This window comes from Apium graveolens, chromosome 2 (assembly GCF_009905375.1).
Source record: "Apium graveolens cultivar Ventura chromosome 2, ASM990537v1, whole genome shotgun sequence".
In the NCBI taxonomy this organism is placed as follows: Eukaryota; Viridiplantae; Streptophyta; class Magnoliopsida; order Apiales; family Apiaceae; genus Apium; species Apium graveolens.
Window position 1 is genome coordinate 100,555,568 of NC_133648.1, and position 10,497 is coordinate 100,566,064.

At 35.8% G+C, this 10,497-nt stretch overlaps 1 protein-coding gene and 1 pseudogene across 1 annotated transcript; one reads left to right on the forward strand and one right to left on the reverse strand.

Moving 5' to 3' along the window:
- The first annotated feature begins 4,089 nt into the window (after window positions 1-4,089).
- Window positions 4,090-6,016, forward strand: LOC141707684 (alkane hydroxylase MAH1-like). The gene has a single exon (XM_074510992.1). The coding sequence runs from the start codon at window positions 4,198-4,200 to the stop codon at window positions 5,740-5,742; it is 1,545 nt and encodes a 514-aa protein (XP_074367093.1). The 5' UTR covers window positions 4,090-4,197; the 3' UTR covers window positions 5,743-6,016.
- A 570-nt stretch (window positions 6,017-6,586) lies between these two features.
- On the reverse strand, window positions 6,587-7,720 carry LOC141706025 (acidic endochitinase-like; annotated as a pseudogene).
- Between the last annotated feature and the right edge of the window lie 2,777 nt (window positions 7,721-10,497).

Here is a 10,497-nt window from a genome sequence, read left to right on the forward strand (position 1 = left end):
GCTTCTCGACCTCTTGTTTAATGGCTTCCAGCCTATCAGAGCATAAGTTCTCTTCTTCTGCATTACAGCCTTCTGAATTGGTTCGACGTTCAGCTCATGGGTTATGAGGTTCAGATCCATCCCAGGCATATCAGCTATCGTCCGAGCTAACACATCACTTTTTTCTTGTAGGAAAGTTGTCAATTGGCCCTTCAAAGGCTTGTCCAAAGATGCTCCAATATACGTGACCTTCTCCAGGTCTATGGAGTCTAGGGGAATTGGGACCAAGTCCTCTTCTGGCTTTCCTCGAAGTTCTTCATTCCCTCGGACATCCATGTCTTCTATGGGAGGACCTGCCCCCCCCGTCCCATCCGGCTTAAGTGCTGTAACATAGCAACTACAAGTCATTTTCTGATCTCTTCTTTCCTCTCCAACACTGTTCCTAGTTGGGAACTTTAGTACCATGTGGTAGGTTAAAGGAACGGCCTTAAACGCATGGATCCTTGTTCTACCCATGATGGCGTTGTAAGTAGAGGCAGCCTTAACAACCTGAAAGTTCAACATCTGTGTAGCCTCCCTGTACTTTTCCCTGATAGTTACGGGAAGTTGTATTGTTCATTCGACTTTGCATTCTACGTGATTAAACCCATAGATGGGTGCGTTAGATGGTGTTAATTGAGAATTATTGCAGGTCATCCTTATTAATGTGTCATGGAAAAGAATATCCACGGAAACTCCATTGTCCACTACGACCATCATAATAGGACAATTTCCAATTATCAGGGTGATAACCAGAGGATCGTCCTGAGGAAATTTCAAACCTTTAAGGTCTGGGTCACCAAATTCAAGTGTCTTATTTGATTTAGAACGATTAGACGGTTCTCCAACTATGCTCATCACTTCTCGCGCATAAGTTTTTCGAGAGTTCCTTGTAGTCCCAGCTGCTGTAGGACCTCCTGAGATCATATTGATTACTGGCCCTCGAGGCTGCGTGTTGCGATCTCTGTCATAACCCCTTCGATCGTCATCTCTTCGGTCATTATCTCTTTTTTGGACTCCATCCTCATCACCCTTCGTGAAACGTCCGAACTTTTCCCTTCGGATCAAATACTCAATCTCATCCTTGAGTTGCCTACAATCAAAAGTATCATGACTAACGTCTTTGTGGTAATTACAGTACCGACTCTTATCTCTTTTCTCCAGGTCTCCCCTTAGTGGCTTCGGCCACTTGAACTCTTTGTCCTTCTCAATTTCCATCAGGATTTGGCTCCTCAGAGCGTTCAACCTTGCATATTCAGTGAACCTTGGTTGCTGATTCTTCTTAGAAGAGGAGTCAGAGCTTTTTCTGATTCGAGGATATTTGTCTTTGGCATCGTACTCCTGATCCATCTTCCGCTTCTTGTTCCCAGCGGGTTCATTACTCACAGGTGTCTTTTTCATACTCTCATCCACCTGGTTATACTTTTCGGCTCTATCCTGGAGCTGCAGCATGCTTTCAGGGGGGCATTTTTCCAGGGACATTTTAAAGAACTTTTCTCTTGTCCCTTGCTGTAGGGCTATCATGGCTACCTTGTCGTCAAGATCTGGGACCTTCAAGGCCTTCTTCATGAATCGGTTCATGTAGTCTCACAGGAACTCCTTTACTCCTTGGACTATACCCATGAGAGAAGCCGAACTCTTCTCGTGTACTCTGCCAGTTGTAAATTGCTTGATAAAAGATTGGCTCAAGTCCTTGAAAGATCCAATAGAGTTTGGGGGCAGACGACTGTACCACCTTTGAGCCATACCTGATAGGGTTTGAGGAAAGTCCCGACACTTAATAGCATCGTTCACGGGCTGTAGCAATAGGGCATTAGAGAAAGTTCTAATATGATTACCAGGATCGCCAGTACCATCGTATGCTTTGATGGTGGGCATCTTGAACTTCCTTAAGATGTGGACATTCATTATCTCATTAATAAATGATGGGTTTCGATCATCAGGATCTCCTAGGGGCATAAGATGACTTGGATCAGCCCTTGGGGCATCTGCCCTTCTTGGTGTTGGACCATTCAGGTCTATGATTAGGGGAAGAACTCTTTGTCTCGCAGCAAGCAGAGGTCTTGAGGGAAGGTGCGTATCCCAGTCACGCTTCAGTCTTTGGATCTCAGCTTCATGAGCCCTGATCCTCTCTTGGACATCTTGAGGATTCGTCCCTTGAGTGCTTCTGGGCCGTTGGTTGGTATTAGACATCTACTCCTTACTAGCACGCTTTCTCCTTGGAGCGACCTCGTCGTCCGATGATTCAGAGTCTCTATCAGAATAGGGTCCGGAGAATTCTCGATCCTCTGGAATAGGAGCCAAGCCACGTATGTATTGGGGCGTCCGCCCTTGTGCATTGCTCCTATTAGAGTGTCCACTCCCTCCTACCTCGGGGTATAGAGGCATCCCGGAAGGGGGGTTAGTGGTCACGATTGTTGAGTACTCATAACCAACGGGTTGAGGGTTCACAGGTGCATGTAGCTGCTGAAATTGGGGATTCGTCCCTTGAGGAGCCGGGAGATTCATCCCTTGTGGCTGAGGCTCGGTTGCCCGTACTAGGGTTCCTCCTTGGGTGGAGTTATAGGTTGAGTGCGGTGTTACCTCTACCACTGATACGATTATTCGCGATGAGACATGAATGTCTGTTCCACTATTGTTTCTGCTCTGAGTGTTCACCATGGTTGTTGTAGTCTTCCCACAGACGGAGCCAAATGTTGTGGAATGAAAAATAGAGTGCGTTAGTAATGAATGCTAGGGTTTATGAGATTGAAGTTTTAATGGTTGCTCTCGCGTTCGGGACTATCAGTCCTTGTAAGATGCCTACGTATCTCTGTGTGGTAGAGAATCAAGCCAAAAACTTAGTTCTAGGTTGAGGTGTAGAGCCTTTTATATATAGGTGAGTCTAGGGTTAGATTTGTGTTAGGAGACTTGGTGGACAAGTCTCCAACTTAGATGGTGATTAGGAGTCTTATAAGGGAAGGAACTCCAGAATCTTCTATACAGGACTTTGAGTTCATTTTGGACACATGTCTCTACAATTCCACCTGTACTGGGCTTAGTCGGTGAGCAACTTATGTTCGTGGACCTCAACGACCTCTACTGGTGGGCCTTGACTACATGGGCCGTCTTGAGTCTGCTACGAGTTTGGACCAGACAGGTCTGTACTGGACTTCAGACAAGAAGCTCAAGTATAATTAATGTAACATTTAATGTGTCATTAGGACTTTATATCCATATCAGCTGGGTTTGTGAAGTCTTTTAATTAAACTCATGATAATAGACTATTCAGATTCAGACTAAATTATGTATTAGTCTACTTTTCAAATTTGGATTATAATTTGATTTAGACCCAGTTTTTTCTCTTGTAAATACTCATGTAATTGTAAAATCATAACACAACAAATTATTAAAGATCAATATATAATTAGTGCGGCTTGTGGAGTAGAAATTTTCGAAGCACGAAAATCTTTATCTTGTATGATTGTCGTTTATTTTTTTATTCTTATTTATTCGTTTGATTTTACTTTCGTTACTCTATACTCGTCGAGTCAAATTTCAGATCTGTCGAGAAGTTGTATTATACAAGTATTTAGTTTAGCAGGTTTCACATTCTACATTTCTACTTGTTAACAAGTGATCAATAGTTTTTGAGCGGAAAAATGTGTTGTTCGGAGATTAATAGTAATATTGATCAAACTCTGGCTAGGACAAAATCACAGTTAGTCAATTACAGAACTAATTTTAGACAGCTTTAACAAGATTTTAGCCTTCTCAAATATATGTATATTTTTTATTATTTTGTTTGCAAGTAAGATTAAATTATTGATATGAAAATCAAGTCACAATACTCCAAGATATCATATAGAGCCCATATCCATGGTACAATGACAGACAAATCGTGCTTAATTGCTTATAAAGATAAGAGGAGACATCATCTTTATCAGCCAGAAGCTAATGACATCTCCATGTCATTTCGTTTTCAGAAATTGCTTCCAAGACATTTCGGCCTTACAAAAGTCGTTTTAAATAAAAATAATAATTTGCCAAGATAAGGTGTACTTATAGATAGCAAAATTACACGTAGAAGAAACACATGGATAATGCATGCTAATAATTGAACATAAGAAAGCATAATGCCTTGTCTACGTATATGTGTAGTGTGTACATCGCGGGTGTCAAGAGCTCAAGTCCCCTGGAATGGATATGAATATTATGATTCAATTTCTATTCCTCTTTCTCTTTATACTTTTTATTTTTCTCAAGTTTTGGATAAATGGAAGTTGCAGAAGCTCGAAGCTAACCAACTGGCCCGTGCTGGGCATGACACCGGGCCTTCTCAAGAATGCTCATAGAGTACATGACTTCGCGACAGATGTTCTTAAAGAAAACCACGGCACTTTCCAGTTCAAAGGTCCTGTTTTAGCTGACTTGGACTTGCTTGTCACTTCTGATCCTGCTGATGTCCACTATATCTTCAGTCAGAATTTCAGAAAATACCCAAAAGGCCCTGAGTTTCGCAAGATTTTTGATATTCTTGGTGACGGTATTTTTAATGCTGATGGTAATCTTTGGGAACTTCATCGTAAAACTACATCATCTCTTTTTAACCATGCAGAGTTTTATAAGATGTTATTAGAGACGACAAAAAATAAAGTGAAGAAAGGGCTAATCCCGGTTCTTGATCATGTCTCGAGAAATGAAATTGAGGTGGATTTGCAGGAGATATTTCAGAGGCTTACTTTTGATAACATATGCTCCCTGCTTTTAGACCATGACCCTCAAAGCCTATCAATTGATCTACCTTATATTCCTTGCGAAAAGGCGTTTACAGCAACTGAGGAGGCGCTTTTATACAGGCATATGTTGCCTGGAAGCATTTTGAAGCTTCAACGTATGATTGGATTTGGTAAAGAAAAATGTTTAAGTAAAGCTCGAGTTGCTTTTGATGGTTTTATATATAAATGTATCTCAAGGAAGCGCCAACAAATACAAATTGGAGATTCTGGAGAGTCGCCTGCACCAGAGGCAGAGAGCGATAAGCTAGATTTTCTTACAGCCTATATGGAAGCATACAAAGGAAAGACTGAAAATCCTGAAATATTTTTACGAGACACTTTGTTGAATTTAATGATTGCAGGGAGAGATACCACTAGCACAGCTCTTTCTTGGTTTTTTTGGCTCCTTGCCGAAAACCCTGCAGTCGAATGCAAGATTCAGGAAGAAATTAAGTCAAAGCTGCATTCACAAGAAGAAGGAATCTGGATGCTTCCTAACAAAAGAGAAGAATTGGGTAAACTAGTTTATCTACATGGAGCTTTATGTGAGGCTTTAAGACTTTTTCCACCAGTTGCTTTGGAACACAAGGCTCCGATAGGACCAGACATTCTTCCAAGTGGTCATCAGGTGAATAAGGACTCTAAAATTGTGTTATCTTTTTATTCCATGGGAAGAATGGAGAACATATGGGGAGATGATTGCTTAGAGTTCAGGCCAGAGCGATGGATAACTGATAAAGGAGGGATTAAACATGAACCTTCGTACAAGTTTCCTGCGTTTAATGCAGGGCCAAGAACTTGTTTAGGTAAGGATATGGCGTTCACTCAAATGAAAATTATTGCAATAAGTATTATACATAATTACAGAATTGAAGTTGTTGAAGGTCATCAGGTAGTCCCAAGTGATTCCATTATTCTTCAAATGAAGTATGGTTTGAAAGCCATGATATGCAGAAGAAGTGTTTAGTGCTTGTTAGGAATGTCTGATAATGCATGCTGTTGAAAGTAGTTGGAACTGTCCTATATAAGATCTAGGTTCTATGAATAATGTGGCATGGTCATGTGGATAAATTTTATTTTTCACAAAGCACATGCTATGCGACCAGCATATTTTACTTATTCTGTATTTCTGGTATTGTGTTTGTATCACATTGCAACATAAATGTGCTGTCGCGTAGTTTCTCTTTTACATCATTTTTACAAATTAATATTAAAATAGTCACACATCGAAACCTGAACTAGGATATATTTTGCTTTTTTTATGATAATTAACGCAGTCATGCACACATCTTGTCTTTGACAAAATTTGAATTCTCTTACCCACACCACGTAAGAGAGCGAGGGAGCTACCAGTCGACCAAGAGGTCAAGGGTGGAGACATCTTCTATTCTTGTTACTAAGAGAAGTGGGACTGCAACTAGAAGATACAAGAGTTATGATTCTGAAGTATAGTGGAGATAAGATTGAATCACTAACTAATAGATAAACGCAGACTCTGATCCCAGCAGAGGGCCAAACTACAAGATGCTTCTTCCTGGCTCAGTATAAGAGACAATGTATAGATTGTCTTTAACAAATAAGATTGTCTTTAACAAATAGGCCCAAATTCTTAAATTATTTGTTGTTTCTCTGCAAGAAATGCCAACCGGGGGTTATAAACTTAAATGAGAAAATGGAATTCGCGTGCTCATAAAAAGTTTTAACTATCTATTTTATTATCTGAACTAAAACTGTTTAATGTTGAGTGAGTTTAGTGGATAAATTTCCAAATGCAAAACTTTTAAATACTATATTCACAAAAAGGGATAACAACAATATAAAATTTCAGGTACGAACACAGAACGATATGGTAATAACAATCACGTGTTTTTAGCATTAATAATACAGAAAATAACACTAATGTATCTGAATTTACACGTTGCTCTTGATGGAAGAGCTATATCCAGATTGTTCGTCGTAGTATTTAGACCAAAGCATCACACCACCATATTTGTCAGAGCCCTTGATAGCTGGAAGAACTTGTGAAGTAAGGTCATTTACAGGAATGAAGCCACTTCCAGCTGCATCAGGAGCTGCAGGTAGGCCTAAGAAAATCTTAGTTGCAGGAATATCAGTAGTCCATTGCTTCCATGCATCTTCCAGGTTACTTGTAGCAGTAGAAGAGTATTGGCAAGGAGGGTTGTTGAAGAATTGAACCCAAACATAGTCAAAAAGGCCAGTCTGAAGGGCACCTCCTACCCATGCATCAGGATACGGGCACTGAGGGGCAGCTGTCAGGTAAACCTTCTTTCCTCGCTTACTGTAAGCAGAAAGATACCTTGCAAGATCATCCCAGTACTCTCCTGATCCCCCTTCAATATCAAAATCGACTCCATCTAAAACAGCATTGCCAAGAGGCCGCGTAGCTGACTGGCCTCCAAGAAAGTTGTTCCATATATAAATTGCCACTTCTCTGGCATCTGCAGCAGATACAAGAGAGTAACTCCCAGAAGCTCCCCCTATTGAAAGTATCACTTTAATTCCTTGTGCTTGACATGATTTTATTTCGGAACTAAGGCTAGTGCAGCCATTGCTGTAAGGATCACAATGACCGGCAAGATTTATCATAGGTGTTTGGCCGTTGCCAAAGGTAGCCAGAAACCCAAGTTTACGTATTCATAGTTCCCCGTGGCACATGTCTCCGCCAATGTTCCTTCTTGCCCATTCTGACCCCAGTAGATCGAAATGCTTCCAGCGTCCGAACCTACTACCAATACTAGGACTACTGAAGATAACATTGCTAGTGAAAGTGCTAATTTAGTTGCCATAGTGTGTTTACAACTTTTAGACTTCAATAAAATGATGAAGGTTTTGTGTGATACTAAATTTACATACTTGTGATTTATATAGGAAAAAGTATTCAGCAATTTATGAAGGGTTTGTGAATGCCAGTAGGTTAGCATTCCTTCCCCGGCATCCCATGAAAGACAGAATGAAGAGATAATTTCTAATAAAATATTCTCAGAGAGTTGGCAGTTGATCAGGTCTTTTCCTCTTGTCTGTTAACATAGTGATAAATTAATTAATGAAGACAATCTGGTGGTCAGTATGTTTGGGATTAACAGTAAGGAATTGACCCTCTATGTTGCAAATATTCATGTTGTAATGCTCTTTTATATTTAGATTGATTTTTCATTCTCAACTTGAAATTGATTAAGAACAGGGGACCAATAAATTGTCAATCTATGTATTCAGATATGAATCTTCGGTCCTTTTTTTCTAACGTCCCATTTTAAAAAGTAATCTATAAATATGTCCTAAAATCTATAATTGGGGATATGATTATAATTATAACTAAAATTAAAATAAAAAATAATTATGTCCTAATTTTAGTTATAATTATAATTATATCTCAAATTATAACTCTTTACTAATTTTAGTTTAATCATGATTAACTTTACTACTAGACATTTTTAATAGACTTTTGTATCCCTAATTTAGAATTCATTAATGCTTTTTTTTATATTATAAATCATCAATACAAATCCTATCAAAAAAAATCATTAATATAAAACATCAAATATCCTCAGCACTACCGCTAATCAGGTCCTTTAACAGAATTAAAAATAGTAAATCCAAACTATCATAGGACAAAACATTCATCTTCGATTGATAAGTTTGACTCTTGAACTTTGGGTATTTTATATAAAATTTTACTTTATCTTATTCAGGTAGTGAGTCAAATTCTCTGTTACAGACAGTTCATAGCATGGATTTAGAGCACTCTCACAGAACCTATTTATTTAATTATCTTAACTACTTAATCATTTATTAAAAACACAGACAACCATGTAAACAGGGCCAGAGAGGTCTAGGAGGGTGCCCATCATAGTCTATGCCTTAAAAGAACTCAAAATTCATAAAATTTTAATATTAGTATATATATATATATTGTATATTAAAATATAAAATTATTATAAATATGCTTTTGTTCTTAGTTTAGTAATAAATTTTAGTATGTATTATTTTAAAATTTTATAAAATTGTGTTTTTTAATTTTATAGATTAGGTTTAAGATTTAATATTTAAGATTTATAAATAGGATGACCCTATTTGGCAATTAGTTGTTATTTGTTGTAATAATTTGAAATAATTTTTGACTAGCTAACTGTTTTGATTGATTGAATTTAACTGTTTCAAATAAAATTATTTGGTAATAGATATTTTAAATAATTTTTTGTACTTAAAAAATACCCTTTTAATAGATTTTTCAAAACTAGCATTTTGGAATCCAAAAATTATTTCAAAAACTTAACTAATAACTATCATTCAAATATAATATTAGAGAATTTATTTGGTCAAATTTCCAATTTAATTCAAAAAGCAATTTTTGTGCAAAAACCTAACTTCCAGGCCATAGTTTTTTTTTTGAATTATTCAAATATAAGTAAGATTACCTATTTTAGCTATTCTATTTTACTAAATATTATTTAGATTAACATTGATATGCCATTATCATATTAGACAAATGTTGTATATATACCATTTAAATTTTGTATCCTTTTAGACCGTTATAGATATTACAAATATACGTACTTATAATATTATTGCATAATATTATACTAACAATACAAGTATTATAAATTTTAAGATTTAAGTGATTTATATTTTATACAATTTTATCTTATTATATTATATAAATAGAGAAAAAATTTAGTGCTCATTTTTCAGATTTTGCTTTAAACCCCTATAAATTATGAAACAGACAGTGGCCTGCACATAAATTGTATAAAATCATAAAGAAAACGAAAGTGACGGCCTAATCCCATCAAAAAGCATCACTCCTTTACAAAATTTTCAACAAATGACTGGGCACTGTGAACTGATTAAATATCAATAAATATATAAATTTCAATTATTATATATATAAATTTCAATTATTATATTTTTTTTAAAATTGTAGTATTATATAAGTATTTTCAAATAATATTATTAAAATTTCAAATAAATAAATTTTATAACTTAAAATTTTTACTTCAAATTAAATTCAAAAAAAAATATATAATATTAAAAATAATTTATGTATTTCACCGGTTTTAGACTAGTATATATATAAATGAGTTATGTGTAAGTTAGAATTTAATCATAGGATATAAAAATAATTTTTAAATAAAATGAGATACATTTGTAAAGTGGCCCATTAATAATGTGGAATATATTTCACAAATTCTCTATAAAATAATAAGTTCCTTGTTATGTTGTTGGTTGAATCTTGAAACTAATGAAATTTACTTCATTTTAGAGGTGAATACAATTATAATTTTAATATTTCGACCTTATCATTGGTATGCTCTTTCTTTATATATAAATTATTAACTCCTTTCAAATCAAGATTTTTATTTCTTTATACATTAAATTATTTACTACTTCCAATAAAGCTGATGCTCATAAGAGTTTGGATATATATAAATTAGCATATAATTTTGATGCTATTTAAATGAGAACGATTTTAGTAAAAAAATTTACTATCATTTTATTCTCATTCAAATTTACATGTGATATATATAAATGCTATTTATGTCCGATTTATCGTTTTTGAAAAGTAATCTTTTTTCAGAATTACTCGTGAATTATCACAAAATATATTTTTCCAATTACTCGTGAATTATCACAAAATATATTTTTGCTAAATATTTCAGAATATATTATTGCACTGCAAGAAAAACGGTTAAATACAACCGTG